Source organism: Delphinapterus leucas, chromosome 13 (genome assembly GCF_059928025.1).
Source record: "Delphinapterus leucas isolate spDelLeu-1000000601 "Yukka" chromosome 13, BTC_Dleu_Yukka2, whole genome shotgun sequence".
NCBI classification, from domain to species: Eukaryota; Metazoa; Chordata; class Mammalia; order Artiodactyla; family Monodontidae; genus Delphinapterus; species Delphinapterus leucas.
In genome coordinates this window covers 43,873,341-43,897,320 of record NC_143141.1, presented here as the reverse complement: position 1 = coordinate 43,897,320, position 23,980 = coordinate 43,873,341, and the positions used below count along the sequence as shown (strand labels likewise).

The following is a 23,980-nucleotide window of genomic DNA, read 5'->3' as shown; positions in this document are numbered from 1 at the left end:
AGGAGGGAAGAGCTGAGGACCAGTTTTCCCGCCTATTGAGCCCCACAGGAATGGCCACCTGGGAGATGCGGGGTACAACCTCACAATGTCAGCTTGAGAGGGAAGCATAATTCACCGACTTGGGGGGGGGGGAAGGGGGCAGGGGCGGGCTGGAAGCAGTGGCAGGAAGTCCAAGTACACCCTGCAGGCTGTTTGTGCCACCGGAGGAAAGAGGAACTGACCTTTTTCTCACGGGGAAGTGCATCTTCTCTGCTCCAAACCACAGGCTCACAACCATACTATCGTGAGTGAAGTTCCTGCGATGACCACTGGGTGTGGGCCTGCCTCTTCTGGCGCCCACCCACAGGAGCTCCCTCCCTACTGGTTTGGCTAGCCCATTCCACCGCCCTGCTGAGAACCCCGGGCTCCCCACCCAGGAGCGCAGCCCCACTTGCCTTCCCATGCCAGTGTTGTACCTCTAAGCCCAAGCCAGGAAAGAAAGCTATGTACAGTGACACTTAAATTACATCCTCACAATTCTCTCTCGGTCTTGGCTTGCCGTGTGCTTCTTTATCACTTTTTTTTTTAATAGCTAAAGTTACTCGCGCTCCTTTTAAGTAGATTGTGCAAAAGGCATAGGCCAACTTCTGATATATTCCCCCAAGCAAAATTAAATACCAGTAACATGTGTTTTAGTGAATTGGGTCCCTCAATTTGCATCTTATAATAAGCATGTTATCATACTGGTTTATGTCTCAGCTCTTTAGTTTTTATCTCTCTGGGGCTAGATTCCCCCTCATGAGTTCAATATAAGTCTATGAACTAATGCAAGTTTTAAAATGCTTTTCTTCTGTGTTAACATTAACACCCTTATGAGTGAAAGAGTTTTACTCCCCAAAGTGTACAGAATGTTTGCATTCACTGGAGGATGGGACGGGATATTAGCCTCAGTGACATCCATAGCTACTCTTAAGTGGAAGGAGTTGAGTCAGTAATCTGGTCTGCCCCTGAAAAAAAGCCTTTTTCACCTCTTTGCACTGAGACATAATCTCTGGTGTGTTCATTCCCTTACATTTAGATTAATTGTAAAACATTGTCACCAGAATATTAAAGTAATGTTTAATACACAGAAGGGAATAAGGTATTCTGGAAAATGCATAATTTCTCTATGATGATTTTGCAAGTTGCGTGCAATATGATCTTTTGATTGCCAGCTATAGAAATATTGTGACTAAGCTTTCACTAGCTTTTTATTTTTGCAACCATCCTGTCATAGCACTTTGAAAACTGTAAGCTTGGCCCATCAAAAAAAAAAAAAAAAAAAACTAAGGGTGCCCATGCTAGAGAGTTCTCTCGGCTTCGTTCCTAAAGTGTGTGGTGAAAGGGGAGGGTTTGCAGTGTACAGGGGCAACTTTCGCTTCACCAGTGCTAACATAGTTGGAGGGAGTGAGGGAGTGACCCCAACCCTCTGTATAAGCCCGACACACACACACACACACACACACACACACACACACACACACACACACACACACACCATACACATGCTCTCTGTGTCCCTGGAAGGTGTCAACATTCCTAAATGGAAATCTTAAGTCCTCTCGCTTGCTTCAGATTTTACAAGCTCTACTGCAGCCACACACCCAGAAGGCAAGGTCTGAATCAACACAGAGCTGCAGCAAGTGGAATGTTCCTTGCTGGCAGTGGCTGAAATGGGACCGACACTCCTCGGGGGGACTGCTCCTGGGGACTGGATACCTCAGCCATCTCCCTCTAGGTCACTAGGCTCCATGTCCTTGGCTGTGTTGATTAACAACCAAATATGGTTACCAGCGGAGGGCTCCCGTCCTTCGAGGTCTCACTTCTGGTCTCTGCAGGTGAAACTTTTCCACTTCATCATATTTTTTTTAAATAAAAATGATAGCAGGAGGAACATTCCAGCCTCCACTCCCTCACGTGAGCCCTCACCGAGCACGTCAGTGTCCCCATTCCTCTGTCACACCACCCAGAACACTGGTAGAATTCTTTGAGCTTTTTAAAGCAGGAATGAATTTTTAAATATGTGTTCTATTTATCCATGCCACCTAACGGCAATACACCCAACACCTGTCATCTTGTTTCCGTTCTCTTCAAGGCTTCCTAAGCCTTTCTGACCCCCACCCTCTGCTCTTCAAAAATATACTGGATGCATATATGAAAAACTAAGCCCTCTCACCCCAAAAAGCTCAGAGTCTGGAGGCTTAATTACCTCTCCATTTGCAGCACAGAGGCCCCTTGGGTCAGAATTAAATGTGATTTCCAGTAGGAGACAGGATAGGTTTACTCCGCTCCTGCCCATCCCACATCTGTTCTGTAGACACAATGACTCCTTAGGCCTGGAAAGGATAAACCAAGCCTCTCTAGCCCAGCTTTGCCGCCTTGATGTTTAACTCCAGCAGAAGACGGGTGGGAGCCCAGAGCGAATACAATTTCTGAAGATAAGGCTCTAGAAACCTGGGCATGATGAAGATCAAAGATCAAAGCCCAATAATGTCCTTGAGATCATCATAGTCATTACAGACAAGGGGTGCTTTCCTGTCTGGCTGTGTGTGGACAGGTGGCACACACAAGATATGAATATGCATATGTTGTAAACAGGTGTATACATAAGGAATTAGAGGTGAAACTGTACATATGTACATGCTTCCTGTACAGACACCGTAATTCTGACCCCCAGGGAAAATGGAAAGAGTGATTATATGCAAACTATTACATTAAACAGTTGTTTGGACCCTTGGGTTTCCTAACCAAGTATACATGATTTTCAGTGATTATCATTTTGCTGAGGTGCCGACATGGAAGAGGGGATACCTAGCTAGAGAAGGGAGTTTTATCCTCTGCTCCAAAGGCTGCATCTCACAGAGGCCTTACTTTCCTCCCAGTCCCCCATCAAGGTCTGTAGGGAACACTTAACTTTTTCAGTTATACTTTATTTCAGTGGGAGGGGAGATATAGGCCATACTGGTAATATCAAAATGTTTTCACACCTCAGGGGAATTTTTCCATGTGTGTTGAACCCTTTGGGAATCTCCTGGCCATTCACTTAGCATGTATTTACACCCTGACGATCCTCCTGAAGGCTGGGTCCAGGGCTGGGGCTTGTGGCTGTGGACAGGTCACAGGAGTGGGAAGGGGGTTCCGGGAGAAACCCAAGGGTGAAAGGGAGAATTTGAAACCCAGTGCCAAAAATTATTCTTTATGTGCGTGAAATGTCCTGATTTATGACACCAGACAGTCATAGACCAGCCTTGCTTCCAGGAGGAACAGATAGGCAGGGGACATGAGGCATGGAAGGATACCAGATTATACGACTGCAAAACAAAAATACAAAGGTCTCTGTTTTTGAAATGTAAACTCCAAGAGAGTGAAGCCCCAGCCTGCTCAGCCTTATTTTATACAGAGAACGTTACTCTGATTCTGGATAAACATGCTTGCTCTCTTCTAATTCATGCCTTCATTATGAAATTCATGTAATTTTGTGGCCAAATGACAATAAAATCATATTATTACAGGATATAGCATGTATCAACAAGCATGCTGCAAAGAAAAAAGCAACATAATATAACTTTTACAAGTAGTCAAGAGAATTAAAAAGTTTGTAACTCTTCCCCCCTGAAAAGGAAAATCCTTGGAGCCTACTCTTGTACCTTTCTGTTCTTTTCCGAGCTGAGTTTATCATTGTGCTTGAGACGATGGTAAAGTACTAAATACTTCATGAGACATGATGTTTTCCCTTTGTATTATAAACATGGTCCATCTCTAGGAACTAACTGACCTGCTTGAGCCTCAAGGTCTTCATCTTTAGGCTCTTCGTTGGGTGGGCTTCTAGCAGCAGTCAACATATAAGGAAGACCTTTTGTGGGCTTCCACAGACAGTCTGGAACGGCTCTAGACTAAGGCAAGGGGGGAATTTAGATATACCATTGAACACTGGGGTCATTGTCTCCTTGAATGTGATGAAGATGACTACATAATTTGACCCAAATACTATACTCATAGCAGAGCCCTTCCTCTAGGAAATTACCAGCACTTTCAAGGATCACTTCCTACTGGTCTCTTGGTCTCCTTTGCGTTCACTGTCAATCCATTCCATACCCTGCCACACTCTTCTTAAAACTTTTCTATGGACCTGATTTTGAAAACCTTTTTACTGACTATAATACAACCCCCTTAAGCCTATCATTAAGGGTGCTCCATAAAATGGCTCCGAATTAGTTTCCAACCTTACTTTCCATGATTTTCATAGACAACCCTTCTCTTCCTGCCTTACTGGTCTAGCCATTGCCCTCCAAGCACCACAGCACTGCCTTGAATTGGTTTGCCTCGTCCTTTCTCTTTACCATCTAAATCCCAGCCTGCTTTTGATGACCAACTAAAAGCCCAACATCTTTGTGGGTCCCAGAGACATTATCTTCCTTCATATGCCTACGGTTCATGTCTCTCACTTCTGAATTAATCATATTGCACCATTTAATTGTTTTTTTGTTTGGGGTTTTTTTTAAATAAACTTATTTATTTTATTTATTTATTTATTTTTAAATTTTTGGCTGTGTTGGGTCTTCGTTGCTGCACGCGGTCTTTCTCTCGTTGCGGTGAGCAGGGGCTACTCTTCATTGTGGTGCACGGGCTTCTCATTACGGTGGCTTCTCTTGTTGTGGACCATGGGCTCTAGGCGCACGGGCTTCAGTAGTTGTGGCTCGTGGGCTCTAGGGCGCAGGCTTATTATTTGTGGCACACGGGCTTTGTTGTTCCACGGCATATGGGATCTTCCCGGACCAGGGTTCAAACCTGTGTCCCCTGCATTGGCAGGCAGATTTTTAACCACTGCGCCACCAGGAAAGTCCCTGCACCTTTTCATTGTTAATTATCTGCTTGTATGTTTATAGTCTTTATCCCCTGCATTAGGGCCAATCATAATCCTTTTGAAAACAGGAGTGGGGTCTTATAGTTTTTATAGTTGCCCAAAGTACATAGAACACCACATTGCACATTGTAGGTGGAGAAAACAAACTTAGCTTATGTTGACGTTCTGAGAAAGATCACAGGACTGCACATAGAGAAGTAAAGATTTCTTTGTCATGTTCCTTTTATATTGAATTAGAGGCAGGTAATCAGTTACAGGTCAGCTCAGAGGGTTGAATACATGGACTTATCCCCTGTATAGGTCACTTACCTTTGATCACGGTGCAAGAATTTTGTTTCTATTACTAATATCCTTCTAAATTATTTGATGTTATTTTTTTCTCAATAAGACTGGGCCAGATGAGGAAACATCAATGTATACTTATCTCCACCGTCTGAAAACAACTTTTAAGTGTGCATCCTACTGATAAGGTATAAAGAATAACATTCCCATTCATTTGGGAGCTCTGAAGCCCCTTGCCTGGGACTGCTGTCTAGGCTGGCAAAGTGAATTATATATTAACATTTTAAAAGGCCCACTGTTCTCACATCAGCTTAACTAAGACTAGTTATTTAGGAAGATTCTAATTAATTTAATTCTCCACTGGTGGCCATTTCTGACGGGCAGTGACTGTGTCTTTTACCTCTTTGCATCCCTTCCCCAGCACTTAGCTCTGTAGGTTGCTTATAGCAGGGACTTAATAAATATTTGTTGATTGAACAAGTGAATGAGCCTTACTGCAGATGCACAAGTGAATTCCTCAGATACGCCTCACAAAATCAAACTGGTCCTCCCAGCGCCAAAGACGGACAGAAATGCAAGCACCGTGGGAAATACTGACACTGGCCCTGCACAGTAGTTAACAGAACCAGAACCCATTAAGCAAAGCCACTTTGAGTATGCTTCCTAATCAGTTTAATTGGCACTGTTGTCATTTTTTTCATATGATACCCCCCAACTTTGGCATACATATGGTGACAAAACTGTAAAGTGAGATCCTGGAGGTCAGTAGGTAGAGGATAAGAGTGAAGATTCCTAAGTCATATCACAGTGGCAGGACCAATTGTATACCCTTGGACAGGTCACTTTAGTCTCTCTAAGCTTCAGTAAAATGGAAATAATGATAGTACCTACCCCACACGATGATAATGAAGAAGAAATAAGAACTTGAATGGAAAAGTCTTATTTTTGTACTTAGCACATAGTAAATTCTCAATAAACATTAGATGATTATTATTTCTACTTTAACCTACATTTTGCTCTTTACCAAGCTCCGGGCAGTCTGCCAGCTGAGGATGAGAAGAGTTAGGTTTTCAGTCAGAGGTCACAGTTTGGACACGGCCTGGCCCTCAAGCCCCAGGCAGCCAAGATGTGTGGTACTTAGCGACCCTTGGTGAGATGCACAAGGCCTGTGGGAGAGGGCTGTCCTCCAGTGTTACCCTCCAGCAGGGAGAGGGGTAGAGAGGGACCTCCAACCCTAAGGTGCACCAAAGTGATAAAATTCACCCTGACCGTTGCAAATGCAACCATTTCCAAAATTGGGGCATTTTAAAAACATGATGACAGCTTTAGATTTCAAACAAAAATCACTGCAGCTTTTTTTTCAGTGACATAAACTTGTAAAGGAAATGGGTCTACTAACCTAAAGCAAAGGAAAAGCCACTGTTAAGATGGATCCCAACCCCACTTCCCCCCAGTCATCAAGACTGGTTGTCAGTACCCCATCCTACGTAGAGTCCAGAGCCTTCGGATGGCTTGTACTGTGTGACTGATCTGCGCTGCTCTTCGATAAGAGGTAGGAAGCAATGTGTGTCTTTTCCTTTTTCGGAGGGAGAAATGCGGGTTGAATGGGGTTAAGCACAGAGAGAGGACAACAGGTGTGTGAGCAAGACGAAGATAAAGCCAGGATTACAACCCAGAGCCGTCAGCTCAGAGACCAGGCGCATTCACCAGCCTGGACCAAAAACGCCAGGAGTCCATCCCTGGCCCATCAGCCTGTCAGAGGGAAAAGAACGTGTACTCTCAAAGAAGCCGAAAAATAAAAAGGACTCCACAAATAAGGCAAAGCAGCCACCAGCAAATCCACGCAAAGGGGACCCCTTTAAAAGAAAACCTCTCGTGTTCCTGAGTTCCGAACTTCGGGCGAGTTTCCGAAGAGGAGTATTTGCATTTTCGTTTTTCCGCTTAGTGTGGGGAAGCCAGCAACAGGTAAAAAGTCAGGCACTCTGAAATAGGGCATGAGCAACACTTCGCAAATCTTAGCACCAAAGGGAGAAAATCTCTATGCACCTCTCCGTAGGTTTGCTTTCTGTGTGTCGGAGAAGAGGGAAAAATCAGCAGGGAAAAAAATCAGGCAAATTACTTCCTCTCAGACCATCCTCAACAGGGATATTTGATTTGCTGTGGCTCTCTTAGGCTTCCTGCTGCCCTGCTCCTATTTCAGGGATAACTTTGCCTGTGCAGGCTCGAAACAGCTGCTGCACACAGCAACTGCAGCGCTATCGGGCCCCGAAACATTCAAAGTCAACCCATGTCCATTCGAGGAAGTAAATGTGAATCAAAGGATGGTTGGCAAGAAAAGAAATGGTGGCAGAAGAGCTGAACAGAGCAGAGTTTGCACATCTCTAAACAGAGCCAGGAACCCCTGACCAAAGGGGAAAATGACTAAGATTTCACCTTGTGCAGAAAAAGACTGGACAGCCTAAACAGCATAGTAAGCGGAATAATTCTCGCAACCCAGGGTTGTATACCACTTCAGTCAATCTTCCCTTTAGTTCATTGTTATTTCACCATCTTTGAACTCAAAATTAAATACCCCTAGTAACAGGATGCAGGTCATGCTATTGGCTATTTGAATTCTCTAACAGGATGTGATGAGGCCTCGAAATGCAAATTAAGTGGGTGTTTCCCTTAAATCCTGCCTAGAGAATGGAACAGATTGTGAGATCTATTTAAGACATTTGAGATGAATTTGGTTTGGTGAGTAGCTCTTTTTTATGCCCTTTTAACTTTAAATGCTGTCTCCCAGCAACTCTTCATTCCTAAAATTCATTTCTACCATCAGAGGGGTGGATTAAAAGAGGAACCTTTCTAGGTAGTGACCTAAATGTGCCCTGTCATCAGGATGCCGCTTAGAAACCCTTGAAATATGGGACACGCTTACATATTCCCCGCTAGGACTGGCACCAAAACAAGCTTTTGATTTCATTCTTAAGTTCTTCTGTAATGCACACTTTTTCTGCCATTCCTGCTTCTGAATTTAGTAGGTCACAAGGGAGAGATCTGCCGTTTGAGTTCCTTTGCACAGGAGCTGGAGGCTTGGGTTCCAATTCTGGCTCAGCCACTAACTGTGTGGTTTCAAGCTTGGCTCTCACTTTTTTCAAGCTGTGTGATCTTAGGTCCTTCACTTAATCTTTGGGCCTCTGTTGCCCTGATCTGTAAAACGAATGATTGCTGTGGTTCCTTTCAAGTTTTAGTCTATTCTTGTCCTACCTAATTTCTAGAATCACTAGGAGAATTGATTCTATCATGTCTGTAAAAGTACTCTATAAACCTTAAGTGTTTCCTGGGAGCATTTTTTTAAATATAAAGCAAGGGGGAAAGTAATGGGATTTAACAATAGGTATCTTAATTTACACTAAGATAGGAAGGAAAAGAATGACTTCTTCTGGATTTTGCTGGAATTGAAACAGTGCAAACTGAAAAGCACTGTCTCTGCTAGGAAGTCAGAGAAAAGCAACATAACATTATTGTTTCCCTGTTGATTAAGAACTCAGGATGGATCCTTGAAGAAGGAACGTGCGCTTGCAGCACACCTTTTTTCTGAACTTTCAACTGAATTCCATATTGACTTTACAACCAATATGCATACTCCTCAAATCTCTTCCCTCACACTACAACCAAAAAGGAGCCAAAGCTATGTGGCATGTAAGAAGAGAAACAGCACCTGCAAAATACTTCCATTCTGATCCTCTCTACCACTCCTTTCTGGGGACCCTACTTTATAAAATAAGAATTCTTCATAGGAATAAACATTAACACTGAGAAAAAATATGTTAATAGGAATGATCATCTTCAACATTAACTTCACTGTCTAGCCCTCAAAAAAAGAAAATTATGTCAGCACACATAAAACTTGAAAGATATTTCTTACCACTCGATAGGTTTGGCTCTAATACAAATACTCTGGAAAACTCCAAGCAAAAATGCCTAGGAGACATTCTACCGAGGTTTGGGGTGCTGAGTTAGACCTCAGTAGGATCCAAGTTCTCTCTCCTTCCCTAAGATTTTTCTTTACCACCAGTTTTGATACAATCATTTATTTCTCCAGCACCACCAGTATTCAAAAGGCCAGGTGCTGGGTGCTGTAGGAGCTACTGAGTCTCTGCCATCATGGACCCAGATAGCTAACAGATCTTTTTGTTTAGTGTGACAATCTGGACAGACCACAAAATTAATGTTCATAGACCAGGCGTGGGAGGGTAAGAACAATGTCCCATATTTGGTCCCTACCCTCCCAAGAACTCGGAACTCTGTCCTCTAATCCGTGCTCGGTGCATGCTGGGCAGCCAATTAATCTCTCTGCAATTTGAAGTTTCACTCTCGGGAGAGGGCACAGTGAGGACCCCAATCAGATTTGTCAGTCCCTTCTGCTGCTTCCACCATTCACGGAGAAACATGACCTTGACATATCACACGGGGAGATGTCTTCCCAAATCATCAATCTTGCGTGGGTTTTCAAAAGTTCTAGCCCTCGCATAACACCATCATTTCATAATGGATTTTTATTTTCTTTCAGCTAAAAAGGATATAGGGGAAGCTATGTGGGGTTTGGGGTTTTTTTCGTTTGTTTGTTTTAACGAGGGGTCTTTCTTCTCCAAAGGGGGGAAGAAGAAAAAGATATCCTTTACCCACTCCCCCCTCCTCCCCCCAACCCTCCCCCTGCCAAGCCCACTTCTAGAGATATCCATTTATTTACAAACTGACTTCAAGAAGAAATAAGAGGTGGAGGTGGAAACACAGACTAGAAATGAAACTGTAGTGAACACCAGGGCTGAAGGTGTCCCAAAATCCAGGATTGTTTGTTCTGTTTCAGTCAGGTCTCCCTTTTGAAGCAGAGTCACTCTTTCTAGGTAATGGCAAGGAGCTTAGCATGTTCAGTGAGGATGCTGTCACAGAATCCCTAATAGCCTTAGGTTTCGGTAACACAGAGGCAGAGCATGGGACAGGAAATGTTCCTTTAAGAAATAACACTTGTCTGGAGGTCCCATCTCACCTAGATGAGAGGAACTCTCAAAAACTCATCCAGGCCACCTAGTTAATCAGGGTTATTTATTTGTCATGGAAAAGCCACTGGGGAAAGATGATGGCCAGAAGCGCTGCTTGCTCCAAACTCCCTCTGGCAGTGTGCACAGCTGTTGGTAGGAAGAGACATTTTTGTGTGCCTTACCAGTGGACATCCTTGATCTCTGTGTGTGAGCCATACATGTGTGTGTTTGTGAACATTTATGGCTTGTGTGCTAACACGGGGAGAGACAATCCCTTTGACCAGTCACAGAGCTCAGTGGAATTCACTGGATGAGACATCAGAACAGCTGGCTTCTCTGCTCTCCTTCTTATTGACGTGGCCCTGGGCAAGCCGTTAACTTTGGTGAGCCTCAGTCTCCCCATCCACAAAGCGGAAGTCGTGAGATCTGTCCCAACAAGGATCAGATGAAATGATGCACATGAAAGCACTGTATAACGTATAAGGCAGCACACATCTGTGAGGAGTCATTATTTATGATGAATAAGCAGGAAAGAATCCAGATGCCAATTATTTTTCTGTCTTCTCACTAGGCTAGGTAATCTAGCCAGAGGGTGAGTGGGTAAGATTTTCCCCACTTACGTTCACAGCCAATATGTAAATCTATAATACACAGGTGTCTGAGTTCTATTATTTATAAACCTATTTTAATATGCTATATTGTTTCTAGTTCTCTTCTGGATCTCCAGGCAATAGAAAACACCAAACTTAGAAAAGTTATTTGCAAATTAACTGGGCCAGAAGGAATTTTTAATCACTCGTTTGTAGACCTAACATTTGTGTCACTAATTTCTAAGGAATGGGGCACTATTACGATTACAATAGCGTGTTCTGATATGGACCTCTTTCCTCCTATCATTTTTTTCCCCTTATAAACCTGCCCCAAATTTCCTGATGTGGGTAATAAAGAAGTTTTATGTTTGTTTGTTTGTCTGCATTAAGATATATTTGCTGAAGTTTGGGGAACCTAAAATTAGAATATTTAATAAACAACTACTGATTTTCATCACCTTCTTTGGGATTTACCACTAATCCAGGGACATTAGCTTTCTTGAGCTAAATTAAAAGACAAATTCAAATCCTGCATGGTAGCCACCAAAAGCATATATTTGAAAAACAGAATTCAGCATGCCATATTATGCATTATTTAATGGTATGCAAATTATGTCAGACAGTTAGGAAAACCACACTTTAGCGTTAATAAACAGCAACACTACTACTACATTAATTATGATATTGCTATGATTTATTCCCAAGTTTTGCATTTTGATTCTCCTTGAAAATTTATGCCATCTGATAAGCAGTAACCTATTTCCCCTCCTACACCTCCTACCCATTCCTCAAATCTGTTCCTCCTTCCCACCCGATGGGTGTCTGCAAAAACGGGTACAGAAATACAGTCTGAAGCGGCTGCATTGTCTTATAAGCATTAATAATTAAAGAACAAGCAAACACCACCTAAAGCTCCAACATTTATTGTGTCAATGTTAAGCACACTTTTTAAAAGACAACATAGAATGTATAGAAACAAGGGGTCTGGGGGACTCATGCTCATTTCCACAATACGGGGAATTAGGTTGGCTGGTCTCAGAAGGGCCAGGACGGCACTCAGGACAGCGATGGTCCATGGGCCCTCAATATGGGACTGATTCACTGTTCCAATGTGGGTCTGTTTTTTTGTTTTTACTTTTTATTAAAAAATATAAATAAAATGGCACTGCAGGCCCGGGCAGGAAGGACACTGCAGGACTCTGTCTTCGCACAACGGCTTCTTGGAGGCTACTGTCAGAAAACATCACAAACTAGCAGGATGACAGACCACGCAGATGTCGGCTGGGCGGCACGCGTCCACCCCGCCCCTGGGGGTTCAAATTTTCTCAGAACTTAAGGGCTCTCGAGCTTCCATCCGAAAACTGCCACACATCTTGAGCTCTCTGGGTACTACGCCGAACGGGGGTGTGTGAAGAACCTAGAAAGAGGTTGGAGACAGAGGAGGGGGAAAAAAAAAGTACAGGTGTGACTTGGCCCAGTCATTTTCTGTTCTCTAACTAGCTTTTTAAAATTATAACTTAAATCAAGCACAGGTTGAGCCACCGGCATCTTAAACATGATTTCAAACTCAATCTCCCCCACCTCCCCCAAATCTCTGACCTCTGAGTGCCTTCCCCATGCCTCCCTCCCCGCCTTCCCCCAAAGGACCCGGACACCCTCCCCGATCATAGGACAGTCCTAATAAGCTGGGGACACACCTGGAAGGAAACACTTTCCCTTATGACTGAGAAAACTGAGTAGGAAACAGTCCTTTGGTTGAGGAGAACAGGGGAAGGAGGAGGGAGGGGGACATTTCCTTAAAATAATAATAAAATTATAAAGAAACAAAAAACTCAAAATTGATGTAAAAGCAGCACAACGAAAACATGAAATGTCATCAAGTTCAACGTCAAAGCAGCCAACGATTTACAAGAGGCGAACAAATCTCTGAAGAGGAAACCAGAACTCAAAATAGTTGCTCCCAAATGGCACCAAAAACTGCCTGTAGTTTCTTTCAAACATGCAGTTTTCTTTTCTTTTTTTTCTTTTTTGTAAGGGGACAAGGCAGTGGTGAAGGGAAGAAGGGAGTGGTTATTTTCCTCCAGGGTTCCTCCCTTGCTTTGTACATTGACTCGAAGCAGCAGAACTGGGAGTCCGGATGTGCCGAGGAAGAGGGCTACGACTGTGGCATTCCAGGCCTCGTTGCCATGGCGACCCGAAGCAGGGGCCTGGGGCCTCCTCTCCCCTGACTTGGCGCCGCAGGAGGCCCAGGGTCTGGAGCTCAGCTGCTTTCTCGCATCCCCCCCCCCCCCAGCAGTGGAGACCTGGGCTGAGGGGCCTGCTGTGTCCAGGTGGGCTCTTGGGAATTCCATTCCCAGCCCAGCCCTAAGTCACTGTCGTTGAGGCCCCTTTCGCTGATACCCCCCCCCACCCGCCATCAAACCCCTTTGTCAGACCTGCTACCAATATTTAAAATCCTAACAGACAAAGTATAGCTAGCATGGGCATGTACCACATCCATTTTTATTTAAAAGCACAGCCCCCCTATGGGTTTGGGGGTCCTGCTTTAAAGGATAGACTTTGGGGAAATGGCTTAATTTGCCTTTTCTGCCATCTCATAAAGACCTGATAAATGCTCCCTTTATCACTTTACAGAAAGGGAAAACAGTATTTGGATCAACCATTGAGTTGCCTTCAGCCAAGTTTAGGTTCTTGAGTACAATGGACCCACGTGAACTGTATTGGTCTCCTTTCCCATGTGAAAGGGAGGAATTGATCGCATCCCATGATCATGAATGACACTGGGAAATAGAGAGAGAGAGAGAAATAGGCCCATCCCCTTAAAGGCTGATTCACTGGCCATGTGTTTTACTAAATGAAACAGCGGGCTAATGGGATAACAAGATGACAGCAAGCAAAAGAACAGACCCACAAACCCATGTCTACAATTTGTAGCTAAAGCAACCCTGGAATAAATGTACATAATCCCAGCTCCATCTATGTGTTCTGATGTCCATGTCTCTAAAAATGGGTTCATTTATTGTTAATTGGGAAAGCTGCAGGGCCTTAGGAGACACTTAGGAAAATTTGCTAAGTGGCTAATGCCTTTTAAAAGTTAACAGTCTTTTATAAAACACTTTTCCAAGCAGGTTTAAAGAACACTGCTAATCCCATCCTCATACCGGCAAAAGTCCCACAATTTTTTGTTTTTTTTTAAATGGGAAGTAGTCTGAAAAAAAGAGCATAGGATGTGTACATTCTTGAACACACCAGGCCCAGGGACGATGGAGTAACAGAATCATAATGAAGAACACACGACTACAACACAGTCATAAGAAATCATGTTTGTGTGTATGGAGCCGGGGAGGGGTTTAAAAAACGAAAACACTGTTATTTCCTCCCTCACTCTCTGAGAGTAAAGTGTTTGAAGCAGGACAGAATGGGGCCTGAGGCTTCTCAACTCCTTTCCAGGAAGGCCTGAAACATCCCAGTACCTTTTAACAAACTTTTAGTGTCTGTGAATAAACCAGCTCATTTCCTTATTTCTCCAAATGAAATGATATCTAGCCCCCGCCGCCACTTCCTTTCAAGTCCTCACTTCAAGCATTGTGAATATATACAGTATGAACTTATTGCATATACAAAAATGGTATTTAAATAAACAGTTCTATCACAGAATGCCCTGGGAAAAGCTCAGCTACTTCACACTTCCTGCCATTACTGGTACAAACGAAGACCCAAGCGTTCACCTCACTTCTTAGCAACCTTTAAAATATGTTCGTCTCACTCTTTTTGTAGGTCCTAAGCAGAGAGAGGAGAGTTACTGGTTTCAGGATGAAGGTAGTACATGTGCTGGAGAGTGTCTGGGTTAAAATCTGTGAGAAATAGTATTTACTGTATTCCTGTTTATTAAATTGTTCTCAAAATGAAGATAAAAAGGAACATGTTAAGCTTTAGGAGTTCAAGTATGTAGAGAACATTGCATTCAACACATCAGGGGTGTCACATAAACTTAAGTTGAGAATTTTGAAATGTGTTCACGTCCTTAGCAGTTCCTCGTTTTAAAGCTTTATCATGAATTCATCCTACTGTTGGAAATGTTTTTTGTTATTTTATATTAAGATTTTTAATTTTAGGGTTCCAGATACAAGATGTCATTTATAAGTTATATTCTTGTTGCCTAGGTTTTCAGGCTTCTATTGTTCATGCAGCTTCAGAAATAATATTTTATAAGAGGGCTTCAATAAGTCAGGAGACTGAGAACCCTGAAGAACCTGTCTCCCAATAAATTTATTTAACTTTGGGACCATGTAAATCAAACATAATCTGTGATTTATCACCAGATGTTTGCACCCTCCCCATTCCCCATTTAAGAAATTTGAGCATACAAGCATACAGTATCCACCATTAATTCTGTCTGTCAGGATGCAAAACCTAATTACACTAAGAGCATCATATACTGAGAAATTTAAATGAATACTGTATATAAAACCTGCACAGCTGTACTCAGAGCTCCTAATAAAAGAGTAATAGGAATACACAGCAGTTTTATGGACATTTAATATGGTGGAGCAAAGTCACCATGTCTGAAACTGGCATGGCACTTGAATATTTCTATCTGTCTTGAACAGCATTCTGGATTCACTTGTGAAGTTAAACTCATCTAAAACACATATATCACCCCTCACTTCACTGCCAATTATCAAGTTCTGCAAGTACCCCCTCATTCCATCCCAGCTCCTGTACCATTTATGCTCTCCCAAATCATCTCTTACCAGATTCCTCCCCGCCTCCACTCTCTGCTTCCCACCCAAACAGACTTTTAAAAAATACACTTACTTTCTCTATAATTTAGAAAGATAAAACAATTCTTGCCTCAGATAAAAGGCATTCTGTGAAAAGGCCACCTCACAAGGCACCAGGGCATAAGAACTGAGCAACAGAAATGCTACCACAAGACAACAGAACGGTTTTTGTTTTGTTTTTTACAAAAAGAAGAACAATGTCGTATCCATTCATCTACACTGGGAACAGGGAGACGGTGTCACAGAGGTATGTGTTCAATAAAGCAAATAGATGCTGCAACATGCAGGATTTGTAAAACTGACAACACAGATTTCTAAGTAGGGGTTTTTAAAACAGACCTAACTTGCTTTTCAAAGACGTTGCTTCATTTTATAAATCTGTTGGTTGGCCAAAAGATAATTGAAGGGTATTCCCACCCTCATTTGCTATCAACCAGGAAGACCCTATAAAAACAGCTACAACATCTGTCCCAACTAGGGTCCCTAGGATCTCAGAATCACAAAGCAAACCACCATATATCTCAGGAAATTAGTGGCTGATTCCACAGGTTTGGCCAAAGCTGGCTAAACTCCTAGTTACTGCTTGCTTGCTTACTTGCTTTCTTTTTTTTCCCCCCCTCTCTCTTTTACCTGATGCTTTTGTTTCTGGATTTTTAGATTTGAGGGGTGGGGTTATTTTGGTATGAGGAAAGACTCTTATGTGGAAACAAAAGAGCTGATTAAAAAAAAAAACAACTTTTTTACATTATGTTCTAAGATAGGGCATGACGGGAGAATAGAAAAGAACTTTTAGACAACAAGAACACAAAAAAATCCAAAGGGAATAAAGGTTTAAGATGCTATTATCAGGAAGTTTTTCATTTATATCTGAATGGATTACTGCTAAGAGATGGAGGGGAAGTTTTTAACATCATACTGAAAACACTTTCCATTTCTCGAAAATTATTCTAGAATTATAAAGTCTAAACTATTTCCATGGCTTGAGATATGTCTATTTTAATATAGTAAGTATTTTATGTTCCTTTAGGGTATAATACACGCATCAAAATGCCCATAGAAATAATCTTGAAAAAGACTGACTGGCCTTCTCTTAAAACCTGTTATTTTCTTGAAAGTAATTTACAGAGTGTGTCAAATGAGGACACAAGAAGCTTACATTGTGTACTTTAATTTTTTTATTTTTTTCAATAAAGGGACAAAATGGGTGTATGAACAGGTTAATGCAGACAACTGCCAAAAAAACACAGACAGTGGTTTTTCCAATAGAACTTAACAAAGACCAGAAACAAATACAATAAAAAGCCAGGTTGTAATGACCTTTGGTCATCCAAATAAAAAAAAAATAAAAACAAAGAAAAATAAAAGATCAAATTAAGTGCCTCTGTTTTGAACAGGGCACATAAGCAATAATAAATAGTGACTCCCATAGTAAAAGATAAAATTTCAAGTTACGACAAACAGCTTTCATTACAGGAATAGAAAAGGCCAATAACAAAATATTCTGCATTGCCATTTACAAAAAAGTATTGACTAAAGCGGGCTTTCTCTTTAATATGCTTTGCATATGAAATTCTTTCCAATCTAAATATAAAGCACCATTTAGTTTTTGGCAATGAAAAAAACTGCAAAACATTGGTTTTTTTTTTTTTTCCTTTTTTTTTTTCTTTCTTTCTTTTACTGCATATGAAGGTAAGATGCTGGAATGTAGGGTGATAGAAGGAAAGGGACAAAAAGCACACTACATAACAAACCAACGTTATTAGCTTGCAGTACTGCATACAGCATGGCAGCAGGAAAAAGGAACAAAAAAGGATATGTACAACCCCTATGACAGCCATCCGTGTGACATTCTAGCAGGCTCCCCCAAACCGCCATTATATGGCTTCTCATCTGTACAATGTCACACTTTTTTCTCTTTTTTTTTTTTGAAGCATACAAATAATTTGCACTATATTATCCTGCCAAATTAAAAAAATATACTGTGGCAGCCTGTCTTTTTTTTTTCCACTACCAAAAAAGGTACATTGATACCTTTTAAGAGAACAAGCAACAGTTAAAAATACAAGCTTCAATATAAATACTATAGTGCCTAACACTAGATGAACATTTAATTCAAATACCATTCTAGAAATACAGAAAAAAGACCATAAATGTGTTTTAGCATAGGAATCAACATGAGTGTGCATTTTCCTATATTTAAGTACTATATAATCTTAAACCTTTCCCCAATGTATGTTTTTTTTTTACAACCTGAAGAGCGGTGTGTATCCAAGGCATAGAATTTCCACTACCATTTTTAAATGGATAACAAGTCTTGTAACACCACCAAGACAATGGAACCCTAAAATGCAGTTCCCCCCTAAACATAATGAAGTGTTTTTTTAAAAAATTCTTTTTTTCTTAACATTTATATTTAAAAAAGTTTTGTACAAAAAAATCCTTGCACTGTAGAAGCGAAAGCAATCATTCATTTCTATGTTAAGTGTATTCTGTTTTCCATTCACAGCGCTTGCAATGTTGAGTCCAAGTAAGTAAGCTCATTAGTCAAGTAAATGGCGGGCAAAGTTTTTTTTTTAGTTTTTTTTTTTTTTAAATGCTCATCAATGAGATTGTGTTCAAATTATTTTTTTCAGCATTCTTGCAACTTTTCCCTTAAGTATAGACCTGTAAACTGGGAAAATTGTACAGTGCACTTAATTGTCCTATCTGAGCAGGTTTATTTTATACTCAACCTCTGTATCTCTGATTAGAGAAAAGATACAGATATTACAGGCAGAGTCAAGTGCTATTTGAACACCAACTGGGGCAGATGCTAGCTTAATAAAAAAGAAAAAATTAAAAAAATAAAATAAAAACAATGAATCCTCTTTCATGTTAACACAAATAGCACACAGTGTATGGAAAAGAAATGAAGTACAAATTTTAGGGAGCACAGACATATATACTGCTACTCTTAAAATTCTTTCTCTTCTTTTTTAAGAATGTCACATTTAAACGCAAGTCTTAAGAGTTCATAGTTAATCATCATTGTATCAATATTAGCTTATACACCTGTTCTAGTTTAAAATGGCAAATAGTACCACATTGTGCTAATAAATCACGTATTTTTTTCCTCTGTTACCCTCTGTCAAACCTTATTGTCAGTCTCTTCTTTTTAACATGCTATTCGAGGTCTTAAAGTTTATCGTTTGATTGTCCATTTGACAACCAAGTAGATCTGGATCTATTTCTTCTGGTGCCAGAATTTTTTTCAAAAGACATTATTTAAAACAAGTTATCTTCATAAAATGAATCCCTTACTAATGTATTTAATCGTGTTCCAGAGCTTTTGCACGTTGCACATTCAATTTAATCATCATTTAAAAAAAATAAAACTTTGGGCAAAAGAGCCCATTTCTTTTAAGCTCTCATCAGGAGCAAAATAGCTTTTATACTGGTATAATCAGTTTTGCTTACAAGATTAAACGAAAGGGAAAAATGATGATTAACTAGGACATAATGGGTCATATTTTTAGGTAGCCATTGTTGTGAGAAATACAATATAGCATTATACTCTAGGTCCTAAGGTTTATTACCTCACCCAATGCTGAATTAAGCTACAAGTTTATAACAAGTAGAAAGAACCATCAATGTGGTTTTAATAGATCCAAGGCACTCATATTTTAAAACCAAATGATAGAATAAACTTGTTTTATTTTTCTGTTAATTTGTCAATTCAAGGCCTTTCCTTCATCTCCAATTGATATGTTTAACCCTTTAGAGACAGACATTTAGCTTGTAGAGATTTGCTTTCAGTGCCATCTATTCTGTCTATAGAGGGTTAATCCAAAGACTGTTTTCCCTCCTCATGTTATAAAAGAAAACTGTACATGATATGTATTACAGAATGTATGCAGCATGGTCTTTTTCTCTCTCTCTCTCTTTTTCTCTCAGAACGGAACTGGAAACAGCAACATGTTTTCTCAGCAACGAATCGGGGACAATTTAAAATAGCCATAACATACCATACATGCTGTCTAAGTTTAAAAAAAAAAAAAAACATACACAACATGTAAATTATTGCACAAGAGAAAGGCTCAAAGTTTGCGTAAAATGCAATAGTATTGCCCCATACAGATCGTGCATTCAAACGGTGAGAACATAAAGGAAAAAAAGAAAAAGAAAAAGAAAAAAAAAAACAAAACAGGTGTGCTGGTGACAAGCACTCTCATATTCTTAGCTTCCGTTACTTCTGTTTGTTTGTTTGTATGTTTAAATCACATGGGACTAGAAAAAAATCCTACAGGGTGTGGGGCTGGAGGGCGATGGGGAAAGGGGAGGGTGATGAAAAAAGGAGGTGGCAGGTGGGAGTGAGGGAGGGGTATTAATATACCTCTATTCAGTTTTTATATCATTATTCAACACTCGATCACTGTGCCATTTTTTCATGTGTTTCTCCAGGGTACTGTACACGCTAAAAGGCATCTTACAAATTTCACATTTGTAAACGTCCTTCCCCACCTGGCCATGCGTTTTCATGTGCCTGGTGAGCTTGCTACTCTGGGCACAGGCATAGTTGCACAGCTCGCATTTATAAGGCCTTTCGCCCGTGTGGCTTCTCCTGTGGACAGTGAGATTGCTACAGTTCTTGAAGACTTTCCCACAGTACTCACAAGTGTCGCTGCGTCTGCCCTCTTTTGAGCTGGGCCTGCCCGGGCCCGGACCACTAATATGGGGCGTGCTCCCTCCACTTCCCGTGCCGCTGCGCCCCGAGATCCCTCCGTCCAGCTCCCCGGGCGGCGTGGAGAAGCGCAAGCTTCCGTTCTCCGAGGAGTGCTCCGACGAGGAGGCGAAAGGCGATTGTCTGGAGTCTCCGAAGCTAAGGAAGGGATCTTTGAGCTGCCTGGAGGCCGCGTAGCCGGCGAGCCACTGCGAGTACACATTCTCCGTGTTGGGCATCGCGGCCGGGGGCAGGTCGAACTCCTTCTCGAGCTTGATGCGCTTGGAGAAGGGGCTCAGCGAGCTGGGGCTGCCCAGCAGCAGCTTTTTGGACAGGCCCCCCGAGGCCGACTCGCCCGGGGAGCAGCCGCGGCCGTTAACAGTGCCATCGTCTATGCGGTCCGACTCGCCAGCCACCGAGTCTTCGTCGCATGTGTCCCTGTGGCCCTCGGCCTCGGCCAGGTGGCCGCGCTTATGCTTCTCGCCCAGGACCTGGTGGAAGGCCTCGCTGAAGTGCTGCATGGAGCTGAGCACCATGCCCTGCATGACGTCGGGCAGGGCACGGCCCTCGTCGCCCACGCCCACCACCGCGCCCCGCGAGCTGTTCTCGTGGTGGCGCGCCGCCTCCAGGCTCAGCCCGAAGCCGTAGTCCACCCTCTCGCTCTCCGTCAGCTCCTCCTCCTCCTCTTCCTCCTCTTCTTCCTCTTCCTCGTCGTCCTCCTCTTCCTCCTCGTCCCCATTCTCCGGGATCAAGTTGGGGTCGTTCTCGCTCTTGAACTTGGCCACCACGGACTTGAGCGCGCTGCTGGCGCTGCCCACCAGGTCGCTGGTGCCGGGTTCCGGGGAGCTGGCGGTGGAGAGGCCGTCGTCGGACTTGACCGTCATGGGGGACGACTTGTGCATGTGCGTCTTCATGTGGCGCTTCAGCTTGCTGGCCTGTGTGCACGCGTGGTCGCACAGGTTGCACTTGTAGGGCTTCTCGCCCGTGTGGCTGCGCCGATGCACCACCAGGTTGCTCTGAAATTTGAACGTCTTGCCGCAGAACTCGCATGACTTGGACTTGACCGGGGGCTGGGAGGGAGGAGGGGCGGATTGCAGAGGAGGGAGTGGGGGCGTCGCCAGGAAGGGCGGCTTGCTACCTGGCTGGAATGGTTGCAGTAACCTTTGCATAGGGCTGGGCCGGCCTGGGGACAGCGGTGGGCTAGACGTGTTCCCTGCCAGCTCTCTAAGTCTCCTAGAGAAATCCATGGCGGGAGGCTCCATAGCCATTGGATTCAACCGCAGCACCCTGTCAAAGGCACTCGGGTGATGGGTGGCCAGGGCCATCTCTTCCGCCCCCAGGCGCTCTATGCGGTGGGGGTCCAAGTGATGTCTTGGTGGTGGACTAAACAGGGGGGGAGTGGGTGGAAAGCGCCCTTCTGCCAGGCCGGAAGCCTCTCTGGATACTGATCCTGGTATTCTTAGCAGGTTAAAGGGGTTATTGTCTGCAATATGAATCCCATGGAGAGGTGGCTGGGAAGGACATTCTGCACCTAGTCCTGAAGGGATACCAACCCGCGGGGTCAGGGGACTTCCGTGTTCGCTTTCTAAGTAGATTCTTAATCCATGAGTGTTCTGTGCGTGTTGCAAGAGAAACCATGCACTGGTGAATGGCTGTTTGCAAGTTGTACATGTGTAGCTGCTGGGCTCATCTTTACCTGCAAAATAATACAACACCAACATCAATGTTTAATCACCAAGGAGGGCATCAGCAATTGCTTATTTATGTTCCACCTCCAGCCTTCCCTGCCCCCAGCCCTCAACCCCACGGCCTAAGCCCTCACTGACCTTATCCCCTGTGCCTAGATGGTGCTGGCACATCTGGAGGTTGGTGCCCAATAAAAATGTGTCAAATCAGTCTTCCTGCCATTTGACTCAGTTCTAAGAATTTTAAATCCAGTCTTCAAAGTAGAAAGATCTAGATCGATTCAAGCTTGAGGATGAGGATCCCTACATTCTAGAGAAATTCAGCAAACATCTTCTGAACTTTCCAGTCTTTCACCAGCTGTGTTTTGGGGCAAGCCATTTCATCTCTGTACCTCTGTTTTCCTTGTCCGTTAAGTGAGGGATTTGGACAGGCTGGCCTAAGGGAAACTTTCCTGCTTTCCTAAATCCCCCTGGGGGGCAGGTGAACTTTCTAAACAGGCAATCATTTCATGGAGATACGAAAAAAGAGAAGGTCAACTCATTACAATTCTCTATGGCCCTAGAGATGCTTTTAATCTTAGCCTGAAACACACTAATTGTTGATATTGTTAAAAATGAGAAGGTACTCATGAAATAATTATGTGGAAGAGAGACTAGCGACATCCTCACAACCCCAGCCTGTGTGAGGGTCAGTTAGTCCCAGTTCTGGTTCCACAACACCCCACGGGGATTCCCATTTTTATCTCAAGGGCTGTTACAAAAAATCTCAATAGAGAAATTTAATTCAGATTTAACCAACAGGTCATATCAAATCTTTAGGAGTTGTCCACCCCAGTCAAAAAAATGGGAGTCTAGAGAAGTTAGGTGGAGTGTCTAGTGCCAACTTAAGCAGACACAGCATCCTAGTTTAAGAACAGTTAAAGCAGCCAGCACCATGAAGGGCAGCAGGCTGAGAAATGCTACACTAGCCTCCTCCTCATTATTTTGAGAGGCTAACAACGTGAACCAAATTATACAACATCCTGCGCCCTCAGCTGAGCCTCAGCTCCAGTTGAGAAAGAAACAGAAAGATACAGTTCAGCTAGTCAACTCTTTGGCCAGTAGCCAAGCCGTCTGGAGAGGGGCCCTGCTTAAGTCACATTATTTCTCTCTCGCTGAAAAGAACCCGAGAGTGGGAAATGCCGCTGTGGCAAAGAGGGGCCAGCTTGACTTCCCAATCATTCCTTTTCGGTGATAGCTAAACTAAAAAACACATATAACAAGGGAGTAACTAACAGTTTACCAGTCAACTCAGCATTTAAAAAGGGCTCAGATGCTGGTGGCCAAAGGACTAGGATGAGAAAAATCAGTAACTTCCCAGGAATTCCAAAAAAGACACTGTATAAAGCACAAATGAGAAATACGCTTTAGTTCCCCTTTTTAAGAGGAGTTCCTTAAGGCCACAGATAGTATTTGTCAGTAACTCTTGAAAAAGGAAAATATTCACCATGGAGTTAAAGAGTGGGAATGAGGAATTAATCAATTATGATTCTTCCATTTAGCAAGTCAGAAAAGCTGGCAGCATCTTCTCAGGAGCCCCAAACACTCATATTCCAAAACAAGCCAGCCTCACTCAAGCACTTGTCTGAATAATGGATTCCCTGCCCTGACCTTGTAATTTACTTTACAATGCATTTATAATCTCACTCAATATATCCCACTCCTGGGTAAATCTCTTTAACAAGATTAGATGATAAGATACCAAAATTAGGTTTCAAACATTTGCTAATGTGGAGGGGGAAAAAAAAAGGCAGAAAGATTTTGAAAGAAAACCGCTGACATTAGTATCACATTATCTGCCTATTTTTGTTTGCCTTCTCTCTTCAAAGGGAAATAAAAAGCATCATTGAGAGTATTTTCATAAATTTTTTGTTGTTGTTGAACAATGACTTGGGTCCTAAATAGGCAGGAAAAAAACTATCTAGTTCCAACTACCGTGACCCTCTGTGGCTTTCTCCTTTGCCTCTCTAGGACTCTGTGTTATTATCATACATT

General features: G+C 42.7%; 1 protein-coding gene across 11 annotated transcripts in view; it reads right to left on the bottom strand.

Moving 5' to 3' along the window:
* Positions 1–9,909: 9,909 nt before the first annotated feature.
* BCL11A (BCL11 transcription factor A) overlaps positions 9,910–23,980 on the bottom strand; it is a 100,491-nt gene continuing 86,420 nt past the window's right edge. For 5 of the 11 annotated variants that reach the window (XM_089923144.1, XM_022597174.3, XM_022597171.3 and 2 more), the window contains one exon: positions 19,700–21,957. In XM_089923144.1, coding sequence (XP_089779270.1) covers positions 19,937–21,957 — 2,021 coding nt within the window. In that variant the 3' untranslated portion in view covers positions 19,700–19,936. Of the gene's footprint in view, positions 12,196–19,699; positions 21,958–23,980 lie in introns of those variants that run through there. The other 6 variants (XM_022597173.3, XM_089923147.1, XM_022597175.3 and 3 more) reach the window with 6 other exon arrangements.